The sequence below is a fragment of the Oncorhynchus keta genome, chromosome 25, assembly GCF_023373465.1.
Source record: "Oncorhynchus keta strain PuntledgeMale-10-30-2019 chromosome 25, Oket_V2, whole genome shotgun sequence".
Lineage (NCBI taxonomy): Eukaryota > Metazoa > Chordata > Actinopteri > Salmoniformes > Salmonidae > Oncorhynchus > Oncorhynchus keta.
Genome location: NC_068445.1, coordinates 12,678,091 through 12,702,465, shown reverse-complemented (window position 1 = coordinate 12,702,465; position 24,375 = coordinate 12,678,091). Strand labels below are relative to the sequence as shown.

The 24,375-nt window shown below is 43.1% G+C and overlaps 2 protein-coding genes across 7 annotated transcripts in view; both read left to right on the top strand.

Annotated features, from left to right (window-relative positions):
- LOC118358215 (breakpoint cluster region protein) overlaps positions 1 to 23,135 on the top strand; it is a 52,137-nt gene extending 29,002 nt beyond the window's left edge. Inside the window, exons 1-23 of one of the 4 annotated variants that reach the window (XM_035735781.2) lie at positions 1,045 to 1,170; positions 2,600 to 2,778; positions 3,521 to 3,625; positions 3,772 to 3,957; positions 6,632 to 6,739; positions 6,963 to 7,020; positions 7,268 to 7,320; positions 7,487 to 7,627; positions 10,462 to 10,583; positions 10,703 to 10,868; positions 11,030 to 11,149; positions 11,364 to 11,439; positions 11,538 to 11,642; positions 11,789 to 11,863; positions 12,386 to 12,483; positions 12,594 to 12,725; positions 18,403 to 18,462; positions 18,787 to 18,896; positions 19,822 to 19,961; positions 20,100 to 20,234; positions 20,381 to 20,486; positions 21,212 to 21,374; positions 21,548 to 23,135. In XM_035735781.2, the coding sequence (XP_035591674.1) occupies positions 1,134 to 1,170; positions 2,600 to 2,778; positions 3,521 to 3,625; positions 3,772 to 3,957; positions 6,632 to 6,739; positions 6,963 to 7,020; positions 7,268 to 7,320; positions 7,487 to 7,627; positions 10,462 to 10,583; positions 10,703 to 10,868; positions 11,030 to 11,149; positions 11,364 to 11,439; positions 11,538 to 11,642; positions 11,789 to 11,863; positions 12,386 to 12,483; positions 12,594 to 12,725; positions 18,403 to 18,462; positions 18,787 to 18,896; positions 19,822 to 19,961; positions 20,100 to 20,234; positions 20,381 to 20,486; positions 21,212 to 21,374; positions 21,548 to 21,637 (2,565 nt within the window). In that variant the 5' untranslated portion in view covers positions 1,045 to 1,133 and the 3' untranslated portion in view covers positions 21,638 to 23,135. Of the gene's footprint in view, positions 1 to 1,044; positions 1,171 to 1,212; positions 1,318 to 2,599; positions 2,779 to 3,520; positions 3,626 to 3,771; positions 3,958 to 6,631; positions 6,740 to 6,962; positions 7,021 to 7,267; positions 7,321 to 7,486; positions 7,628 to 10,461; positions 10,584 to 10,702; positions 10,869 to 11,029; positions 11,150 to 11,363; positions 11,440 to 11,537; positions 11,643 to 11,788; positions 11,864 to 12,385; positions 12,484 to 12,593; positions 12,726 to 18,402; positions 18,463 to 18,786; positions 18,897 to 19,821; positions 19,962 to 20,099; positions 20,235 to 20,380; positions 20,487 to 21,211; positions 21,375 to 21,547 lie in introns of those variants that run through there. The other 3 variants (XM_035735782.2, XM_035735779.2, XM_035735778.2) reach the window with 3 other exon arrangements.
- A 175-nt stretch (positions 23,136 to 23,310) lies between these two features.
- LOC118358213 (cytospin-A-like) overlaps positions 23,311 to 24,375 on the top strand; it is a 31,974-nt gene continuing 30,909 nt past the window's right edge. For all 3 annotated transcript variants that reach the window (XM_035735776.1, XM_035735775.1, XM_035735777.2), the window contains exon 1: positions 23,311 to 23,516. The gene's annotated coding sequence lies outside the window, so the exon portion shown is untranslated. The remainder of the gene's footprint in view (positions 23,517 to 24,375) is intronic.

The following is a 24,375-nucleotide window of genomic DNA, read 5'->3' as shown; positions in this document are numbered from 1 at the left end:
TATCATGATCGAGTCATATTGACAAAGTTGTTGTGAAGGTGGGGAGGGGTATGGCTGTCGTAAAAATGTTTTGTGTTTTTGACAAATCAACTGTACTATTTGTTCGGCTCTGGTCTGGTCCCGTCTTGATTACTGTCTGGTAATATGGTCTAGTGCAGCAAAGAAAGACCTAGCAAAGCTGCAGCAGCTGGCTCAAAATAGAGTTGTACGCCTTGCCCTGAAATGCACATACAGAACTAACATCGACCACGTGCATGCCAGTCTTTCCTGCTTGGGGGTTGATGAAGAGTAACCGCTTCTCTTCTCGTTTTTATGAGAAGTATTACTGTGATGAAAATTCCCGTTTTGTCTGCAAAATCAAATAACATTCAGCTCAGACACCCAAACATACCCCACAAGACATGCCACCAGGGGTCTCTTCACAGTCCCCAAGTCCAAATGAATTCACAGCAACGCACAGTATTATACAGAGCCATGATCGCGTGGAACTCCCTTCCAATACTCAAGAAAACAGCAAAATGACCTTTAAAAGACGGATTGAACAACATCTCATGGAACGACGAGGACCGTGAGGAGGCACACACAGACACTCTAACAAGCACATCATTTTGTTGTATTGTTTATATACATGTTGTATTGTTTGTATATGGTTGTATTTTAAATCTGTGTGACTGTCCTTGTCTATCGGTGTTCTGTTACTTGTCGTGTTTGGTGTTTTTTGTGGACCCCAGGAAGAGTAGCTTCTGCAACCGCTAATGGGGATCCAAATAAACCGATAAATATGCCAATTTTACTGAAATGTATTTTTGTCTGAATGATGGGTTAGTATGTGTCCATTGACAGTGATTTCCAGGCCTCTGTATCTGTGTGAGAGGAAGTGTTTTTCACCCATTGTCACTGCTGTTGTATAATCTGACAGACACACACAGTTCGGCCTTTCACATTGGCTTCCCCTATATTCCCCTGGCCTGTCATGCCCTGCAGTGGCCTGCTCCTCCAGAGTAAACACAGTGGTTTCTCTCTGCAGGGCGCAGTGTGTTTGTTCAGGCTGTCATTGTATCTGGGTGTCACATTGTCAGCCTGACTCGGGCAGGCCCCAGACACTTCACACGGCTGGGTTTGTTCTGCCCGCCATGCTTCCGGATTCCTTTTTCCTGTTTTCTAGCAGAGGTGAGCGAGTTATCTCTGTGTATCCTCTTCTGAAAATACAGTAGGTTCTGTCAGTATCCTGCTTTTTCAACACTGAGGCCTTACAGACAAACAAACCACAGCTTGTATCTCCCACACAGAAACGGCCAAAGATGATAAACATTGTCGGTGAGTCCGGGTATGAATAACAGGGATTGAGCACTACTTTATGCAATTCTAGATGAGTAATCTACACAACAGCAGCTATAACACCAAAATAGACCACTGTGTTGCATTGTGTCTGCATACACTTCCTCCCAGAATGTCCACTTCTGCTGTGATTATGAATAAGAGGGGGTGTTTCTGGTCGGTTGCCAACACTTACGAACCAAAAAGAATAGGAAGAGCTAAGATTAGTCCTCCCTCTGTCTGCTCTACAAACGGAGAGGTCTACTGTAGCCGTAGCCACTTCCCTACACCTTGTATTCACTCAGAAGGAACTAGAAACACCACACAGCCACAATTAGACATGGTGGAGAAGGAAGGAGAGGAGAAGAGATAATAACAGGCGGACAAAGTCCCATTGACCCAATTATCTTTTCCACAGGTTACTGGTTTGATTCTGACCACTGAGTGATCAATAAGAAGGAATTCCTCTTAGAGTATTTTCTTTTGTTTTTTTTTTGCAATCCATTGAGTTGATATGTAAATAAAGAATTGCTATGGTTAAGCCCCTGTCCAGTTGAACTACTGGCATGTCTGTACAGTTACAGTAGTTTGTGTAGCCTACTCGGAGTAGAGGGATTGACATAAATGATTATCCCGAATCACACAAGTGAGTCAGTATTTTCGCTGCAGTTCTCCTGGTTTATCCTCTGCTGTGGAACTGTCCCTGACTGTGTGTCTGGCACAGTCTCTGTGGTAGATTTGGCAGAGCTGCACACTGCCTGCTGAAGGTCAGAGGGGATTTAAAGCACAGAGACATGGACTATATTGGATTGGAGCATATTGGAAAAGAGCACGCTAGAGGTTGAATGATACAGCTGTATTTTCAGCCTGTGGGCCTTTTTTATAAATATATTGAATATACAGTAGCTTCTAGATAATACCATTTGCTATACAGATGAATAACTTTTTTAAGCCCTTGTGTTTGTATGATGTGAAACCTATTTTGGTTATTTTTGTGTCTGCATAATGTTCTCTTCTCAACAAAGGATTATGACTAGAATGTTTGAGAGGGTGATAAATGGTCAACCCATCCTAACTTCCTTCCACTGTCTGTTTAGTGGCATCCGTGGTGTTTTTAGATGAGAAGAGCGCTTTTCTTGCCTGTGAAGTGATGTGGTCAACGAGAGAGATTCCCACTGTGCCACTGCCTGAAATGCCTTGCTGCCATGAAAATAGTTATTGAAACAGATATATTTTCAAATCCCCCACCTAACCCCCTTCCATCTGTGTGTCATTATCCCAGAAGCCCCCTACAGTGGAACCCCTCCTTCCTATGGATATCTGGGGCAGACAGAGGAGCACCAGCAGCACCATGACCTCCAGCCTTTCAGCACCTCGCCCTCCTCCTCACCTCGCCTCCGCTCCAAGAGCCGCAGCAGCCGGGACACGCACTCATCTGGCTCCCTGGAGTTCGCCTTGTCGGTAATGTTATCACCAGTCCTACTACCACACGCTTCATCTCCTACATTTTAAAGCTCCGGTCTCGGATTTTCCATTCAGTGCAGCAATCTGTTAATGCTCCCGTCCTCTAGCACTGCTTCCACCTTTCTAAGTGTGCCCTGGGCTCTGCGTGTATTTAATAGAGAGATGTTCTGCTCTTTCCAACCACACTTTCACTCACCCTATAAATCTCAACCACCCTTACTGTACTGTACCTAGCCAATCTCCGGTGTCCCCTGGGTCGTCATCCTCTGATGTGCTCCACTCTCTGATCTTCAAAGGTTAAATTCGGGGGGCTCTCTTGTGCCCCCCTTCGTCTTCAGGCTGTGGAATTGTCAGAGCTATTAATTCCTGCTCTCCTCTCTATGCACGAGAGCCATATCGACAGACTGTCAGAAATCTAACTGACTGATGCCTTTGACCCATCTAGAACTACAGGTCTCATCCTAGGCTAGGAAAACAATTGTTTCTCTACACAATACAATGCATCTTTGACCCTGGCCTCTGCTCTCTACATCTCCCACAGGGTTTCATTGAATGTGTTGGGTTCCCTAGAGAGGACGGTCTCCTTGAACAACCACAGGGATTTGGGAAGATCTGCTCCGGTTCGAATTAGAATCCCAAGATGAGCCTGATAGAAGTGAAAACCCTGTCAGTCGGTCTGTCTCTCTCTCTCTCTCTAATTCACTGTCTCTCTCTCTCTCTCTCTCTCATTCGCACACAGACAGAGCTGGATCAGGAGAAAGAGTTGGAGATGCGGAAATGGGTTCTGTCAGGGATCTTAGCCAGTGAGGAGATGTATCTCAGCCACCTGGGGGCTATCTTACTGGTGAGAGACTGAGGACTTTGAGCTGTGCTGCTGCTGTTAAATCCTAGGCCCTAAGTAATCACTCAACTAATTGAATATGGCACACCTCACTATTGAACACACACACACACACACAGTAATGCTTTGTCTTGCATTGATTGTCCCAGCCCATGAAGCCTCTGAGGGCAGCGGCCACCACCTCCCAGCCAATGCTGACCATCCAGCAGATAGAGACCATCTTCTTCAAGGTGACAGAGCTCCATGAGATCCACAAGGACTTCTACGATGCCCTGCTACCCAGAGTTCAGGAGTGGAGCCACAACCAGTGTGTGGGCGATCTCTTCCAGAAACTGGTGTGCAGTATTATTGTTGTGTAAAGACTTAGGAAATGCTGTTGTGGTTCTTTTTGTGTTCTTCCGAGGGGCTTCTGTTCAGTACTCCAAAAACATGAGAATAAACTTCCACAATGCCGTAAACAGCATTGTGCTCTGAGTAAGTTGATATGTCTCCAGTCTAGAGCTGTTACGGTGACTGTAGGAACACCATACTGGCAGTCACGAGTCATGACCGAAGTCAAATTCCATGTGTCTAGGCTTCTCCAAAACTGCGCTCTGACGCCACTGATGGTTGTATCCTACCAAACGTGTTAATGGCCTGGTACTCAGGGCTCTATTGTTTCTCTAATCACTCTGACATCCATGCAAATACAATCAGGAATCTAGTCATGAGATCCCTGGCTTTCAGAGTTTGAGCAGAATAGGATCACCAGTTGGCAGTGAGATACAGCTCCTCAATAGCTGCTTGTTGCATGGAATGAAACGTGTTCCTGTAAGCCCATGTTGCGCAACATTCTTATAGCCTATGCTATGCAATTGCGTGAGAAAACAGCATAGTTTTGATGGCCTCTATTAAAAAGAGGATCCCGTCAGCTTTCTATAGGCTAGGCCTACTATATCTATTTCTCAACTTTCCTAATATTAAGCACATTGCTTCGCTTTACAACCGAAGTAGCCTACCTGGCTGGCATGAAAATAAACCGCGGGGAAAGTGTCGTCCTCCGTTCACTATTCCACTACATACAGATGATTATTTTCTTCTGCCTCTGTTCCAGCAGGTGCATGATAATGTTCCATTCTAAATCTAAATTAATTCCACACATATATTATCTAGTATCTAGTAAAGACAAGATTAAATTGAGAATAGTCTGATGGGTGAGAATATTATCAGTTGTGAATGGGCGTGCAGTCTAGGCAAGCGCATGCATTTTTTTTCTGCATGCAAAGTGGCCCGTAGCCTACGGAGGCCGTATCCTACAGAGCCTAGAGAAACATCTGTTCTTAGAAAGCCCAGTCATTTTGCAATCGCGTGTGAAAACAGAGTTTAGACTAGCCACAATTTAAAAGAGGATCCCAGCTTTCTTGTGATGCTATATTTATTGCTAAATCCTTAAAATGTAAGCATATTCATCCACTTTACAACCGGTGTAGCCTACCTGGCACATACAGTACCAGTCAAAAGTTTGGACACACCTACTCTTTCCAGGGTTTGTCTTTATTTGACTGTTTTCTGCACTGTAAAATAATAGTGAAGACATCCAGACTATGGAATAACACACATGGAATCATGTAGTAACCCAAAAAGTGTTCAACAAATCAAAATATATTTGAGTTTCATCAATGTTCCCACCCTTTGCCTTGATGACAGCTTTGCACACTCTTGGCATTCTCTCAACCAATTGACTGATGGGTGAGAACATTATCAAGTACTTGTCAAATTGTGAATGAGAGACTGATGAAGTGTGTGCAGCCTGCGCAAGAAACCAAGCAGGTCTCATGCCTTTTCATGCAACCTTTTTCAAATCAACATTAATTGCATCATGCAGCCTTAGAATGTATTAAAAAACAAAACGTAGTGTATCACAACTAAAGTTGCATAAATAACTCTAAATGAAGCATATAGGAGGACCTGTTTCAAATGATCACTTTGTTAAATGCTCAACACAGAATAGCCACATATTCACACTTCCTCGGAAATGGTTTGGGGAAAAATATCCTTTCAATTTTATTCAGCTTACTATAAAATAATATAAAATAATGCCACAGGAATTCTAAGCAAATATTGTCTGCTGAATGAACTAGTGTAGTCCACAGCCATATGGCATAGCCAGATCAGAGCATAACATAATGGAGACTCAGAATATGCTATTCGGTTCTAATGAAATAGGCTACATTTTCTTTGTATCATAATGTTTCTTTAGACCTGCCTAAAATAAACAATTGATTTATTGTGATGGTGTATATTAAATGGATTTATTAGACTTTTTCAAATGTACATGCTCCAAAGGTCTGCATCAGTAGCTTGTCGACAATGTGTGGAAGCCTGGAGATGCTAAGTGTGTTTATGTTCATTAAAGGTCAATTACCATTAGACCGGCAGTTGTTTGCATGACAGTTATCAGCTGACAAAATGTCATGACCGACGCAGCCCTAATGCAGTCACAGTCAGCCACTTTTAGACAAAATGCATCCTAACTCCCCTGTAAACTTCACTTGATCATTGTAATAATACTAAAGGAAGAGATTTAAGGAGTAAAAAGTGGGAGTTAGACGAGCTGTAATGTGCAGTGGATGCTGGCTCCACGTGAGCAGACTGCCTGGAGACGTCTCCCGCACAGATAAAAGCCTGGCTTTACCACATGACAGCCAGTAAAGCAGGGCAAAACACTGAGGCTCCTGCCTGCGAAGAGCTGCCTCAGTGTGACGGTGGAGAAAAATGGAGACTCATGAAACAAAAGCACACAGACGCACAAAACGGATAACTTGTTGAAGACTGATAGGATGCATGTTATTTGAATTTTTAAAAGGCTGTTTCTATTAAACTGCCATATCTCATCTGATTCCTATATGCAGCACGTTGAGACGGGAGAAAGAAACCGAACTAGTATCGCGAGTAGAATCATGAATCAACAGCAGGTTAACTACCACATGCTACATCTTATCTACTCTCTATTGTCTCTCTCCACAAAAGGCTAGCCAGCTGGGGGTGTACAGGGCCTTTGTGGATAACTACAAGGTTGCTGTGGAGACGGCAGACAAGTGCTGCCAGGCCAACGTACAGTTTGCTGAAATATGTGAGGTAGGTATTGCACCACACACAGCAGGATAGGAGGGAGGGCTATTTGGGAAGTGGTGACTGGGCATTCTTAACTGTCACCATTATGGTGAGCTTTTACATGGGTGATGTTTCTGTTAGAACACATGCTGTTGTTATGGGTAATGAAATTGTGTTACCGTGCTGTGTTGAAATGGTGTTCTTGGACACACTTGTATGACTTTCTCAATTCCTGATGTGGTCTCAGAATCTTAAGGTCAGAAGTTCCAAGGAATGCAAAGACCAGGCCAAAAATTCACTGGAAAGTAAGTGCGATTTTAATTATTTTGTACTATTCCGGGTCAAATGAACTAAAACTTACATTTTAAATATCAATAGTTCAAGACAATGAATAATTCAACCCTGTAGTTAATTTAATTAATTTCAGTAAGAGTGGTACATGCTTAAGCATATTGAATTTGACCCTCAGCCTCAATGTGTCCTATGCTGTTAGTTCTGCTTTGCCTTGTCCTGCCTTGGGCCTTATGCACTTTATGAACCTTTCCCCCTCAGCTCTGCTTTACAAACCAGTGGACAGAGTCACCCGCAGCACGCTGGTTCTGCATGTAAGTCAAATCAACACACTGGACATATTTCCCCTTCGGTCCTGAGTTTTAGATTTTTTTATATGGAAACAATGCCTCTTCACATCCATTAGAATAAGTCATCATAATTGAATTTAGATTAATCCCCCCTCTCTCGCTCTCTTCTTTCTTTCTCTCCCTCTCTCAGGACCTGTTAAAACACACCCCCTCCAGCCACCCAGACTATACACTGCTGCAGGACGCCCTGAGAATCTCCCAGAACTTCCTCTCCAGCATTAATGAGGAGATCACCCCACGCAGGCAGTCCATGACAGTGAAGAAGGGAGAGGTCAGTCAGTGTAAAAGGCCGCGACATCACAAGGTGACATGCTGTGTGTATGCATCTCTCCACGGATTAGCTTTTTCTATGGCTTCACGGCCTAATGAGAACATGTTTTCTTTCCAAACTAGATTTACATCGTGCATTCACTCACTCAATGTGTTTACACTTGCTATTATGGTTAGATTGAAGGCAGTACAGCTTGTAGATGTATTTCTGACACAAAGTCTGGAATAGAGAAAGATGTATTAAGTAGGAGGGGTACAGTTTGTTCCCTCCCTAGACATAGGCCGGTTGTTTTCCCTGCCAAGGACACATCCAGTGGTTTGACAAGTAGGCAAATAGAAGCACAGAGTAGAGGTCTTCTCGGGTCCAAGAAGTTGGACCTGGACCCAAACAGACCCGCACATTTTTTTTAAAGGGGGACCCGGACCTGAGAACAGTCAAACCCGACAATCGACCTAGACTCAACCCGTACCCTAACAGGTCTGGGTCTAGACCGGACCAGAGTTACTTTCCTTTTTTAATCAGCCAAGTTGCTTTTCTGGTTAACGAATAGGTTGGCTAGGCCTTCTATAAGTAAATAAATTCACCTTATTAGCGTAAAATAAATATGCTATGCAGAGCCGTGGTTGGGTTTACTCGGGTCTATCAGCTGTAGTTACATAGACCTGATGACAATCCAAACAGGACCCGACCCAGACCTGAGGGAAAAGTTAGAATTTTGGATCTGGACCCACTCTTTGGGTTTTGGTGGATCTGATAAAACCTCTAGCACGGAGTCTGACACCCAGACCTGGACCTGTGACTCTCTGGCCCTCCCTTATATTGCCTTCCTACTTGGCTTCATTTCATTTTGCCACTTTGAGGTCACATTGAAAATACCCGTCAACAAAATAGTGTCCTATTACACAGCTTGTTTCAAGATAAGGAATCATCAACACCAGTTCATAGCCATACATTAAGCATCTAAGAGTTACTGTAAATTAGCCAATCAGTGCTTCTCAGTTCCTGAAAAAGTAGTATAAACATTGAAAAGCCATGAGAACATTGTGTCTGGAAACTCTAATAAAACTGTGTTGTTAGTCAGATTCCTGCTGAGTCATCTCTGTGTGTCTGGTTTATTAGTGGAGGAAGTGGAGTGTAGAGGAAACTCATGATAAAGTAGTATAAACCGGGAGGGCAACGGTCTCCACGGTTCTGACCAGGAAAGCCCATCGCACCGCCTACATCCCTGTCCTGGTTCCCCCACTCCCATCCTCCGGTCCCCGTCTCTGAAGTCTGTTTCCCAGAAATGACCTGTAAGCACGCCTTATCAGGCATCTGTCCACCCTTCCGCGTGGACGCACGCACTGGTTACCCTCACCCCTGCTGAACTTCCTATATTATTACTGGAAACCTGCCCCACTGACCATCAGACATCTTATCATAAGTGAACGTGAGACTGGAACTCAGACAAATATTACTGCTCTTTTGTAGTATTCCACAATTCATAGGCCGGTATATGCTAAAGACAAAATAAATGTAGTACTTGTGACTAGCTAAAAGTATATACTTACTGTGGTGATTGAAATCCAGGGTTCAGTTTAGTTGGGCCTCTCTTACCAATTTTGTCAGCAGATATCTCAAAATGGAGGATGACTATGTCAGACAGTAACCAATGTCAATAATGTGACCATGAATCCATTAAGGACCCTCCCTGGTGGATTCTTCCTTGTTTTTGCTGAAATATGGTTTGGATGGGTTGGTCGAGTCTCATGTGGGTACGATAAATATAAGTAGCGTTTAGCCCGACGTGTATAAGGTCAGTATAAACAGTCCATGCGTCCACAGCCACGCTCTGGCCAAAGGAACAGCAGAACAGAACAGCAGCACTCACCAACCGCCAACTGGAATGGCCAGCCAGGCAGGATTATAGGAAGTTCCGAGGGGTATACTACAAAGCAGGGTCAAGGATTTAGTCAGCTAACTTCCCCAAATGTTCTGAAATAACTTCTTTTTTTCTTTTTGGGGGGAAGTGGTCATGGTCTAATTGACTCAACAACCTAAAACGTATCAGAAAATCAACAGTTATTTCTGGTTGTTTATCAAAGTTAGCTGGCTAACTATAATTGATCCTGCTTTGTGGTATACCCCTCTGGAATTAGGATCTATTCCTGTAAACGCAGGCTCTTTGATAACAAAGCCACTGATTTAACCTAACGGCCCTTAATTTACACGTTTTACAACCAGGTCTCAACTTTGTTTGAAGACAAAGGTTTTCGGCGGTTCTGTTCTTTCCTTGTGACAAGAAGAGAATATACTCATCCCGGCAGCCACTAGAAGTTAGTTATTTTGCAGAACCAACAGACTGTCAGCTCAGATCATTGCTTAAATATTATGTTACTGTTCAGTGCAAGTAGTCATTTTGGAGATTCTTCTCCTGTGTCCCGTCGAGAGCCAATCATGCCACATTCATCAGATCATAGTTCCACCTGGCGGCCATAATTACACGTTGTTACCATGTGTCGTGTGATGGTGAACATAGAGCAATTAATGTACCCTATCATTTAATCTCTACCGTAGGATGACATTCATATTGAATCCTTATTTTTAATGTGAAAAATGATTCTGGCATGTAGTTTGGTTTGTTTTGCCGACTGGCATAAGCACCAGGAAACATCCTCTCGGTCTAGGACCCTCGTGATCTAGAGAGAGTCATTGTAAAAAGCAGCTTGACAGGGAATTTACTGGAAAACGGCTTTTCACTCTGTGGCGGTATGGTAACAATTTCTAGCAAATATATGTATATATATATTTTTTTTTTATTCAATGAATGTGTGATTCACTGTTTGCCCCTGTAGAACCGTCAGCTGATGAGGGACTGCTTCATGGTGGAACTGGTGGAGGGATCTAGAAAGCTACGCCACGTCTTCCTCTTCACAGACTTACTACTATGTGCCAAGCTGAAGAAACAGACTGCAGGGTGAGTGTAGCTTTACTGATGGACTAGATGGTACACAAACCATCTCATGTCTGTGTGGTGTTCCTTACCTGTATCTGTTGTTTGATCATTTGTGTGTGTGTGTGTGTGTTTATCTCCAGGAAAGGCCAGCAGTATGACTGCAAGTGGTACATTCCGCTGTCAGACCTCACCTTCCAGACCATCGAGGACTCTGAGGCCACGCCCATCCCCCAGGTCCAGGAAGAGGAGATTGACGCCATGAAGATCAGGATCTCACAGATCAAGAACGAGATACAGAGAGAAAAGGTGACCGCAGACATCAGAAAGGGAGAAAATCACTTTATTTGAGTAATATTGGAACCCTTGACCAGATCGTGGCTTCATAAGAGGAGCCAGCAATGACAGAGGCCGTGCGTTGATACAGCAACAAGTGTCTGAGTGCTGTTCTCCTGTATGTGTATGTGCAGAGAACCACTAAAGGAGGGAAAGCAATAGAGCGTTTTAAGAAGAAACTGTCGGAGCAGGAGTCTCTGCTGCTGCTTATGTCCCCCAGCATGGCCTTCAGAGTGGCCAACAGGAACGGCAAGGTGAGCCAGCCACGGACTGTTTTCTCTCCTCTACTCTCTCTCTCTCTTTGCACCTATGGTCCTGAATGGTCATATCTAACTACACACCCTACTGTTTGTACTGTGAAATATTTTGGTCTAGGATCTGGTGCCCCCTACAGGTGTAGAGATGTGGTACAGTATTTCCAACAGGTCTACTGTGGGGCTACATGTTTCTGAGCTCTGTCTGTTTCAGGGCTTCACATTCCTGATCTCCTCTGATTATGAGCGTGCGGAGTGGAGGGAGATCATCCGCGAGCAACAGAAGAAGTGTGAGTGTTCTCTGCAACATAAGCTATGGTTGCTACAGTCCCATGACTGAGCTGACGGTGGCTGTCAGTCTCTTGCTAAACTCCATTTTCTCCTGCAGGTTTCAAAAGCTTCTCTCTGACCTCCCTGGAGCTGCAGATGCTCACCAACTCATGTGTGAAGCTTCAGACGGTCCATACTATACCAATGACCATGAATAAAGAAGGTAGGCCATTGACACGAAACGGACACAGTATTAGTAAGAATGGAAGGCTGTTCAGTAATGTAACTTATAATAAGAGAGGGAGGGAGTTGTTTATTAATATTGTTTTTGATGAAACAACTCCTGACTATTCACTCTCCTCTCTTTAGAAGACGAATCCTCTGGACTCTATGGTTTTCTGAATGTCATTGTTCATTCTGCATCAGGACTCAAACAGAGTTTGAGTAAGTGGCTCAGCTCATGTTTCCCATATTGTTGGTGTCCTACCCTGATTCCCATGAAATAAGTATTGCCAAGGCCGCCCTTCCATTCCGCTGTCAGTCCCCTCCAGTCCGGTTGTCACCTGCTAGTCTGCAGGCATTCCCATGTGGAGCGGCTGCTGACGTAAAGTCAGAACTCGCAGGATTAACGAGGAACACTGTGCTCCAGCCATGGTCGGTCTGGATGGAAAACCCCTGTCGTTTCACACTTTGTCCTAAATACAGTCAGGCGTACAGCTCACATGCATACAGTATCTCTTATCTTATACAATCTCCGACCTGTTAATCCAAATGTAATCTTCTTCTGGACGGGAACTATTTCCCTTAAAACGTAACAGATTCAGAGGACATGGCAAGTTCCATGGTGGAGATTGTCAAAAAGTATGGTTGAACAGTGTTGTGTAAAGTACATACAGGACAGTCCTACTGTGATTCCGTAGCTAAGTATCCCTATTAGCCATTGTAATTGGCTCTTCTTCCACACAGATCTCTACTGCACTCTGGAGGTGGATTCCTTTGGCTACTTTGTGAACAAAGCCAAGACACGTGTGTACAGAGACTCCACAGAACCCAACTGGAACGAGGTGAGGATGCCATGTATCCGTTAGCACTCAGAACACAACTTCCTGGTGTCTATTATTCAGCCTGATCTGCTAGACTGTCTCTTACCTGGTTTTGCACGGTTTCCCTGCAGGAGTTTGAGATTGAGCTGGAAGGATCTCAGACTCTGAGGTTGCTGTGTTATGAGAAGTGCTACAACAAAGCCAAGCAAAACAGGGAGGACGGAGAGAACACTGACAGGATCATGGCCAAAGGACAGATACAGGTATGGAGTGAGGGTATGAAGCACATGTTGTGTTGCCTGTCACACCAGGCAACAGTGACATAGCTTAATGAAATAATAGGTGGTTTAGTTGATTAGGATCCCCATAAGCTACTGCACATGCAGCAGCTACTCATCCTGGGGTCCACATACAATGTACAAATACATGACAAAGTACAGAAGAGTTATAGACCATAACAACATAAGATATTACATACAATTCACACGAAAAAAAGTTAAATAAAGGAAAGACACAAAAAATACTATTTACATGCTATTCATATATACATATTCATATATGAATACACAGTATATATTGATATCATAGCTGGTGAAAATGACATATCTTGTATGCCATCCCCAATAGCTGCAATGTTGGAGGTAATCCCACCATGTGTGTTTCTGTGGTGCGGAAAAGGGCTGTGGGGTCGCTGCTGGGTCACCTCACCCTGACTGGTGATAGGGTGTTGTGAGTGTGACAGAGGGGGGATTACAGTTGGGAAGGGAAACGAGCAGACCAAATGTAGCCCCTGGCACAGATCCAACCAATGGCAGTGGAAGGGGGAGACAGAGAGCGATCCTTCTTGGTCTCGTTAGTGAAGGGTTAACATTGGATGTTTATTGAATAGGCAATCTACTGTATGTGTTGTCTCTTTTGGACAATCCACAGCCAACGTGGTCCGTCACATCCATTAAGTTGGGCGTGATGACCCTCTGGCCTGGGTCTGATCTGTTTGTGGAATTTGAGATAAGTGCTGATTGGAGAGGCAGTCTGAACGTTGTGTGTGCATGTGTTCCCAAATGTTTGGGGATTAAAAAGAGACAGATCAGATGCGGGGGGGGTTTGGTTGAGAGGAAAAAGGGTCAGGTGAAGTCAGGACGAGCCAGGGTCACTAGAACCAAAACAGATCTACCAACTGGTGATCCATGAGGATGCTGTAGGAAGCTACCTGTGTCTACCTGGGGCTGCATACCCACCCTATAGTCCTCATAACCTCTGAGCAGCTGCCAGCATGTGGCCATAGTCAGGGGAGGAGGGGACTCTCAGGAGTTAATCCACAGATCCACCTAGGAACTGGGACAACAGGGAGGCAGCGTGGTCGTGGGGCTGCCTTTGTTCCCATTGTTTTTGTTCATCTGGTGTGCAAGGATTGATGGCATGACGGGGTTAAGAAGTTGATGGGACACCCAGATATTTTCCGGGGGACTACTGGACTATTAAAGGACTAGAGTGGTCTCTGGATTCTTTGAGACAATACAATATTTTCTGGACTGCTGCCTTGTTTTGTTTGTCCCATTGTTTTGAACCGTACATTAGCTAGTGAAAGTAGAGAGTGAGATACTGAGTCTTAAGTAGAAGAGTATGGGTGAGATCTGTGATGAAGAGCTGATATTGGATCAGACCAGCAGTCAGTTCACCAGCAGTTGTTCCCTGGAGGATGAGGGGGACACAGGTCCCAGGAAGCCCCCAGGCACAGGGGCACGGCTGTGGGGCAGGGTCCGCAGCACTCTGCTCAGACAGAAGGTAAAGACAGCACAAATAGAAGAGAGAATGAGCTATATTTCTTATCATGGATGGTCTGTGCTTCGGAACAGAGAGGGTATTGTATATATTTTTAATATCCTCCGTTGTACAGTCGCTAGTGAAAGTCTACACACCCCTTGCACAGTTGTCACATTTTGCTGCCTTTAATAAAATTAAAACCAAAAAGAGATTAAATTGATCCCCCACCGATCCACACAACCTACTTTACATATTCAAAGTGATTTAATACTTGGTGGGAGAACCTCCAGCAGCCATTGCTGCTGTGAATCATTGTGAATAAGATTCTACCAGCTTTGCACAACTCTTAGGACAACATATATCCACTGTGTTAGTCAAAATTACTCAAGCTCTGTGCATTTTATTGGGAACCAATTGGTGTACATCAATATTCAAACCATGTCTAATTTTCAAGCAGATTTAAGTCAGGCATGAGGCTGGACCACTCAGAAACTCTCCACAACTTGGAAAGCCATTCAGGTGCGTCTTTGGCAGAAAATATGTGTAATTGTTCCTCTAAAAAAATCTATCCCAGGGTTAGGTATTCAGGTGACAGAGACAGGTTTCCCAGTAACTTTTTACCTAGGCTTTGCCGCTTTCATATTTATTGTGCTCCTGACAAACTCCCCAGTCCCTGCCGGTGGCAAGCATACCAATAACATGATGCTGCCACCACAATACTTGAAAATACAGAAGGTTCCCCTCTGTGTTGTATTGGATTTGATCCAAACCTGAAGATTTAATTTAGGCCCTGAAATACATGTATTTGTTGTTGATCTTCTGTATTTAAGTATTGTGGTGACAGCATCATGTTATGGGTATGCTTGTTACCAGCAGGGACTAGGCCTAGGGAGTTTGTTAGGATCAAAATAAATATGAAAGGAGCAAAGCCCATTAAAAAGTTAGAGGAAAACCTGCCTCAAACTTCTGAATAGCTAACCCTGGGATTTGTATTTTTTCAGCAGAACAATAACAATAAATGTAATGCCAAAGACACACCAGAATGGCTTTCAGAGTGGTGTTGAGTGGTCCAGTCTCAGTCTTGACTTAAATCAGCTTGAAAGTCAGAGACAATGTTTGAATATTCCTATACATCAATGATTCCCAACAAAATTGACTGAGCTATAGCAATTGACAAAAACAATGCACATATGTTGCCCTAAGAGTTGTGCAAAGTTGGTAGAATATTATTCTGCCAGAGGTGCTTCCACTAAGTATTTACTTTGGGGTGTAAAGTCATACTCAATCAAAACGTTTAAAAAAATAATAATTTGGAAAATGTTCTATAATTCTCTAACTTGAAAATGTGAAGTACGTTGTGTAGATCAATAGGAAGAAAATCCAATTTAATCCCATTTTAGATTTATTTTTAAGCCAGAAAAATGTGACAACTGTACAAGGGGTGTGTAGACTTTCACTAGGCAATGTATATCATTTACATTTGAGTAATTTAGCAGACACTCTTATCCAGAGTGACTTAGTGACAGTTAGTGCATTCATCTTAAGGTGGGACAACTACATATCACAGACATAAATTACATTTTTCCTCAAAGTAGCTTTCAGTCAAGTTTGAGGTGAGGACTCTTCTGTCCTAGCTTCAAGGGGAAGCTGGTTCCTCCATTGGGGTGTCAGGACAGAGAAGAGCTTGGACTGGGCTGAGCTCCCCTCCAGTAGGGGTGCGAGGGCCAAGAAGAGACCTGAGGTGTCAGAACGGAGTGCTCGGGTTGGGGTGTAGGGTTTGAGCATAGTCTGAAGGTAGGGAGGGGCAGTTTCTATTGCTGTTCCGTAAGTTAAGCACCATGGTCTTGTTGTGGATACAAGCTTTGACTGAAAGCCAATGGAGTGTGTGGCTGAGCGAGGTGACATGAGTGAACTTGGGAAGGTTGATAACCATGCAGGCTGCAGCGTTCTTGATAAGTTGCAGGGGTTTGATGGCACAAGGGGGGAGCCCAGCCAACATCGAGTTGTAGTAGTCCAGACGGGAGAGGACAAGTGCCTGGATTAGGACCTGCGCCGCTTCTTGTCTGAGGTAGGGTCATACTCTACGGATATTGTAGCGCATGAACCTGCAGGAGTGAGTCACTGCTTTTGTTTGCAGAGAATGACAGGGTGTTGTACAGCGTCAAGCCAAGGTTCTTTGCACTCTGGGAGGGCGACACTGTGGAGTTATCAACCATGTTGGAGAGGTCTTTGAGCGGGCAGGCCTTCCCCGGGAGGTAGAGCAGCTCCTTCTGGTTGAGGTTGAGCTTTAGGTGGTGGGCTGACATCTGCGATATCTGCCAGGCACGCAGAGATGCGTGTCGCGAACTGGGTGTCAGAAGGAAGGGGGGGTAGGAGAAAAGTAGTTGAGTGTCATCCGCATAGCAATGATAAGCAAGATCATGTGAGGATATGAAGGAGCTGGATAACTTGGTGTATAGAGAGAAGAGAAGAGGGCCTAGAACTGAGCCCTGGGGGACACCAGTAGTGAGAGTACGTGATGCAGACACAGATCCTCTCTATGTCACCTGGTAGGAGCTGTCTGCTAGGTAGGATGCAATCCAAGAGTGTGCAGAGTCTGAGACTCTGAGCCCTGAGAGGGTGGAGAGGAGGCAGAGTCTGAGATGCAGAGCCCTGAGAGGGTAGATCTAGGAGGATGAGAACAGAGGAGAGAGAGTCCGCATTGGCAGTGCTGAGAGCCTCCGTGACCCAGAGAAGAGCAGTCTTGGTTGAGTGACCCGTCTTGAAGCCTGATTGGTTAGGGTCAATAACATTGTTCTGAGAGAGAAAGTTGATCAGGGAGAGCACGCCTAAGTGTTTTGGAAAGAAAAGAAAGAGGGGATACAGGTTTATAGTTTTTGATGTCTGATGAGTTGAGTGTTGGTTTCGTGAGGAGGGGAGAGATTCCAGCCATTTTGAAGTCAGAGGGGACGCAGCCAATGGTCAGGGATGAGAGACGTGAGGAGGGCAAGGGATCGAGTGGTCAGGTTGTCGGGCGGCCAGACTTCACTAGTTGCAGGATTTTGTCTTGAGAGAGGGGGGATAAAGAGCTCAAGGCATGTGAGTGAGACCAGTGGACACAATGGGCTGAGTGAATGAGTAGCAGATGTCGTCAACCTTCTTCTCAAAGTGGTTGACACATTTGTCCGGTGAGAGGAGGATGGTGGGGGAGGGGTGGAGGATTAAGGCGGGAGGAGAAGGTGGAATAGAGTTTCCTAGGGTTAGAAGCAGAAGCTTGAAATGCAGAGTTGTAGAAAGTGCATTTTGCAGCGGATACAGTGGAAGAGAAGGTAGAGGGGAGGGAGTGAAAGGATGATAGGTCCTCCGGAAGTTTAGTTTTCCTCCATTTTCTCTCAGCTGCCTGCAGCCCTGTTCTGTACGCTCACAATGAGTCACTCAACCACAGAGCATATCCGTTAAGTATCCTTGAATGTGTTGTACAGTATTCTCATACTTAATACGTAATGCTATTTTCTTTTGATAAATCCACTACATTTTGTAAGAAGAAATTGATGTCCACAGAACAAAATGAAAATGATTTTTGGAATTAGATTGAGTATGTATATGTTGGTCCATAAGGTGAGAGGACATCTGTCATGTTAGCATTATCTATCACAATACTCGTGCTTGTTGGCAACTTGGTATTAGTCACATGATTAAAATAGATCAGTGACATGAGTTGACACTACCCAACCATGTGAAGTTTACGTGAGGATAAGGCCAAGTGAAGGGTAATTGTTACTTAAGGCCCAGGCTTGCTGATTGGGGAGAAAGACAAAAATAACCATCTTTTCTCTTTGAATCCATCATGTCGTACATTTTTTGCTTTTCTTCAGTGAAATTATACACTTTCCAATCGAATAGTTTCATTTGAAGGTTTATTTTTAGATTGTGCTTTAGATTAATTGGAAAGGATCAAGAGGCTAACTGTGCTAAACATTCATACAAAGCAGGATTTTGAGAGGTTTAAATATGTCATTGGTTCTTAATAATGGATTGAATTTCATTACTAGAGTACCACAACATGTCTGTACTGCGAATAAAGACTGCATCAGTCCTACCACGCCATCGTGTTGTCCACACACTGTCTATCAGAGAAGTTCGTCTCTACTGGGTTAGATGATTGCTCTGATTGATAGATGTCTCCATATTTTCCAGCTGGATCCTCAGACACTACAAACCAAAGACTGGCAAAGAACAGTCATCACCATGAACGGGGTACGTATTACCAGCCTAAATTTAAACAATTATCACTGTTTTTCACAAAGCTTTCTGAAACCACACTGCCTTGCTTTTCTTGTTTAGCAAAAGCACTCTTTTGGCACAACTTTACATTGGCATTACTCCAGTGGCCAGCGTTGTTAAATATGTTTTGTATATAACATGGTAATTACATGGGTTTTTCCACTGATAGTTACTGTGTAATACAGACTTCAATATGAAGTATGCCCCCTATATTAAAGTCTACTGTGTGGATCAGGATACATGCCAAACTCTTAATTTCACTGACTCCTGGCTAATTCTTAACTTCACTTGGTAAAGATTGAGGTGAAGCTGTCAATGAAGTTCACCAGCAGAGAGTTCAGTCTGAAGAGAATGCCCTCGCGGAAACAGTCAGGCGTGTTTGGAGTGAAAATCAGTGTTGTAACCAAGTGAGTGAATAATGTGTGTTTGTTAGCCTCTGTATAACCTCCGCACCCAGATCCAAATCGTACTTCAGGATTTTGGCAATGAAACCATTTTTATGTCTCTGTGTGCAGTCTGACGTCAGTTGCTAACTAGCATTAGCGCAATGCCTGGAAGTCTATGGTAACTGCTAGTAGATACCATATACTTCTAGTCATTGCGACATTGGCGTGAGAAATTACCTCGAACTTGCTTCGTACTGGATGTAGAGACATACAAATGGTATCCATGAGTTCATCTGACTCTATATGGAAGTAGATAAAGGGCTCGGTTGCCAAAATCACGAAGTATCCCTTTAAGCCTGTCATGAAGGACTAGCCTCATGTAATGCATGCCACATTTCTATGACCAGCACAGATCAAACTTAATATTTTCAAATGGATGGGATACCTCCTACTACCTCCTTCACTTTAATCCAAAAGCAACAGTGGAGGGTCAGGAATAACTGTCAAAGACATGCCTTGTTTGGGATTTTCACAGGGACCATAAGTCTCTCATGATCGTTTGTAAAAATAACTAAAGCCCCTTATGGGAATGGTCTATTTGAGAAACCTTTTATAGCGCTAAAGATGCAATACTTGCAGGATGGAGGTCTTTCTCAGTGTTTGCTTTACTCCGAAAGTAGAAAGAAAATATGGGTAATTTATTCATACTTGGGAACAGGTATTACATATCAAAATTGAAAAATATTATTGTTTTCAGTTTATGCACTACCTCAATAAAACAAACACCAGGTGTGTACAGAAGTAAGAAATGAGACACCCAGTTTTGCAGTCACAGGTATTTTGAGTCATTAGTGTAAAGCAACTAGACTTCTCTTGTTTCCTGCATTAATCCAATTTTAATCCTGCATTAAGTGTAACCACGTGTGTGTGTGTTTGACCTCGACAGACGGGAGCGGTCTAAGGTGCCCCTCATCGTGAAGCAGTGTGTAGAGGAGATCGAGCGCCGGGGCATGGAGGAGGTAGGAATCTACCGGGTCTCAGGGGTGGCTACAGACATCCAGGCCCTGAAGGCTGCATTTGATGCCAGTGAGTACACCGACCTTGGATCTCTTCCTTAGCAAATAATACATCATGCTATACAAGGAATGTATCACTATTATTCATACCGGCTTGCGACTTACTGTTCCCCCAGTTTATCGTTCATTCCCTTCCTGTGATTGACAGACAATAAGGATGTGTCGGTGATGATGAGTGAGATGGATGTGAATGCCATTGCTGGAACGCTGAAGCTGTATTTCCGTGAGCTGCCGGAACCTCTTTTCACAGATGACCTGTACCCCAACTTCGCTGGAGGCATCGGTCAGTCTCTCCTTGTGACCTCAAAAAAGCTTACTATGGCATTTAGTCTCATCGTAGTGAATACAACATAAGAGTGACATTTAGCAAACCATTAAACATCAATCAGGTAGTATTAAAAATACTAAAACAATTGTGTCCTCTTGCAGCCCTGTCAGACAGTGTGGCTAAGGAGAGCTGTATGCTGCACCTGCTGCTGTCACTCCCAGAACCCAACCTGGTCACCTTCCTCTTCCTGCTGGATCACCTGAAGAGGTATACTCCCCACAGTGACATCATGTTTGATCCTGTCACATTAATACAGTCTAGTGCTGAGTGATTAACCAATCCTTTTGTTTTTTGGGGTTATTAAACAACTAATTGACCGATGTCGGTTAATTTACTTGATTCCATTTAGTTTTAGTTTTTTTGTGGCCCAACACACGTTTCTCTAGAGAGAAATCAAATCATTCATGAAATAAATCAATTCAAGAACTATGTGGGACGCTAGGCTGAAGGGAGTTGTTGTTTTCATTAAGCAAATATTAAACCTAGTTCAGAGCAGAAACGGGGATAATTAACTACGATCTCAAACGGATCAGAGAGGAAGAGGCAAAGCAAGAAGTTCCACTCTCGCCAACATATGCCCAAAATAAGCCCAATGCGTTTTGCTGGGTTTATTTTGGACTTCTCGCCTGCCTTCCCGCCTTTGGGACAACGACTCCCATTGTTAGGGTAGAGACATGAGCATCTTGTCATTATATACAGATCTCTGGTCTGATACACTTTTACGCCTGCTACATTAGGTTAGATACGCACAAACCATATATCCCACATGAGAGAGAAATAATCGAACCCGGAACTGAACCGACCTCAAAAAGCACTAATCTCTCAGCACTAATACAGTCACAGATCTGTCATTTTTAAACCTGTTGCTAATTTCTCCTTCCTTGTTCTCGGCATCCCACAATCGTACACTTATGACATCTGTGTTCTTACAGGATTGCTGATAATGAGAGCGTTAATAAGATGTCTTTTCACAACCTGGCCACGGTCTTTGGTCCAACCCTGCTCCGCCCATCTGAGAAAGACAGCAAGATCCCAGCCAATGCCACGCAACCCATCACTATGAATGACAACTGGTCACTGGAGGTTATGTCACAGGTACTGCCAAAATCTGTGGAGGAAAACTGTGGAGACCTGTGTCTTTTGGAACGTCAATGTTGATTTTGTTGCAGAGGTAGATTCAGAGGTATTCATGGAACCCAAAATGATGTTCTATGGTTCTAATAATCTGTTCCCTTTGCTCTTTCCCGCTTCCCCTTCTGTCTGTGTAGGTACAGGTCCTACTGTATTTCCTTCAGCTTCAGAGCATCCCAACGCCGGACAGCAAACGTCAAAGCATCCTCTTCTCCACTGAAGTATAGCGAGAGCATTGACATTTCCATCTGTGAAAAACTGAGGGAGGAAGAAGTGGACAAAAGTATGCCTTCCATGGTAAATTGTTGGCTGCTGGAGCTAATGAACACTGGCTGGATTACAGGGCACCTGCTCTATATATGGCCCACCAGAGGGAGTCAACAGCACATTTCAGATTGGATCAAATACAGTACTTTATGATCATGATCATCCTTATCTTGCTGAACTTAAAACTGTCTTACATCAAACACAAAAAGTAATTTAATATGGTCAAAGAACAGACCATTCCTTTATTTGGTTTTTAATTGAAAAAATATTGTTACCAGATGAAGTGAGGCAAATTGTCATCTCCATGATCCCTCACATTAAGTGTGCTGAGCACTTACAGATAGTGTGTCAAAATCTTTTACCTATCTGACAATCAACTCATTTTAGAGGCACTGATGAGAACAATTATCAAAATGGTAAGATGGTTACAGTTCTTATTGTGGCATAAGGCCTGTTTTGTACATTGTTGGCACAAGTGAGGGTTACACACTCCAATCTTTTCCCTGCTGAAGCCCATTGTAGGAAAATGTGTATTCACCAGGTGTTTATGCGTATGCTCTCTTTATTTAGTAAGGAATGTGAGACTGATCAAACTTATGTAGGTATATTTAACATGCAGGCATGTTGACTTAAATGTGTTTTGTAATACTTTTCTCTTCAAATAACTGCTGTTTGTGAGTTTCTGTTAAAAGATTTCTGGGAGGTTGTACTTAGTTAAACAGTGGACCTCAACCATATCTCAGAATCGTGTTTTTTGTTCATTAGCTTATAGGGACCTGAAAGCTGGATACTGCTAAATCTATGTTGTAAGACCAGCAGCATTAAGTAGTAGGCTGAAATGTTTAAGTACAATTATGACAGTCCTACATTTTCCTTAAGAATTTATATTTTGATCTTATTCAATTAGAGATAATTTGTCTGAACACACCACCCCTTTACTGGAGGAATTTAGTTTTTTTTCTTTTTCAGATGGGTTAAAATCAAAGACTATTCAGTGCTGTCACGTGGAAATTAGACAGGAATACCACTGATAAGCTTTGGCTCTTTATTCAATTTTAGTGGTAGCCTACCTTGGTATTGATCCACTAATATCCAAATCTCCTGGGTAAGAAAACAAATAATGGGCATTGTGAAGGGCACCATTGTCTTCTGTTGTGTTATTTTGTTTCTAGCTAAATATATAAAGGGTTTATTGTTCTCTGCCTGGTGAGCTGTAACTTTGAAAGCCCTTAAAAATGTATATGTGCTTGCAAAATGAAAATAATTCCAAATGTTTACAGATATCTGAATTAAGATGTTAAGATATGATACCATTAGCACATATGAAACTGTTAGGCTAACTGACTGTTTGTAATCTATCAGCAATCACTTAATTTACATTTTTTTCATTTCAGACAGTTGTAGTCATTATCCCAAGAAAGTCTAATTTATGTAGCTACAATAAAGAGTTGATTCGCATGTTATTTGTATTTTTTTTTATCTTGATTCTCTGCAATCTGATAACACAATTTAAGATTATTTAACATGATTATTGTTGTCAGTAGAATAAGATGTTCTTTATGCATATAGAGCTGAGCTCTAGATGTAGATGGGCTAGAATGAGCATGCCGATCTTGTTGAAAAATACATCTATGAAGGATGCGGTCCAAGTCCAGGGCAAGGCTCTGGGAGGCAATAATCAGGCTGCTGTTCGCTGCATTGACAACTGAAAAGCATCGTGTCAGATGGACCGAATTGGAATAACCTCCAGTATCTGTCTCGGCTACAAAGCTGTCTTGAGATGTATTCGCAAACCCTTATTAATTTTCACTCTTCAAGGATCAAATAGAAGAAGCCACGGTATGAATTTTAGCTAGCGTTGGTAACGTCGTTATCAATATCAAGCTAAGCTAGGCTAGAAAACTAGCTAGCTAATGTAGTTATGTGAAAATGCATATTTTATCTAATCATTTCTTAGCTAATGTATTTCTGGGAAAGCTTGCAACTTTCACGTCTCCTGGAACATTCAATTTAGTCGTTTTTAGGCTAGTTATAGTAGCCAGGCTCAGACAATAAAAAACGAACGTTAGCTGAATAGTTTGACACAGTTAGCTAGTTACCGTAGCTAGCTAGCTAACTTAGTTAACGTTAGCTGACAACTTCTCATGATTGGCTGGATGGAAATGTTGGCAGCAATCTATTTAGCTACTAAATAGTAAGTTATTCTATTTAGCTAATGGTAACTAAAAGGGCAAGTGGGGTGACATATTCTGTCAACTGGTCATCTAGCCAAAGCTCATAGTTAGGTGCCAGAAGATCCCGACCCCACCATTACGCTTGTTTACACTGGGGTCTGAACACAATCATAGTTATATTAAGACGTTGGAACGCGCGCCAGATATAGAAAATAAAATATCTCAATGCAGGGATGGGATATGTCTTTATCCACACTAATACACTGAGAAAGTTGAAATACAGCTAGTTTTCTCAGAAAACTGTCCTTTTTGCCCTCATGCTAGCTATCAGTAGTTAACATGGCCATTTTGGAATGGCAGTGTCAGCCAATCAGCTCCTTTGTTGTTCAACGCTAGCAGGGGACGAAAATGGCAGTTTTCTGGGAAAACTAGCAGTATTTCAATCTTCTCAATGGATAAGAGCGTCTGCTAAATGACTTAAATGTAAATGTATATCCCATCCCTGCATATACAGTGAGGGGAAA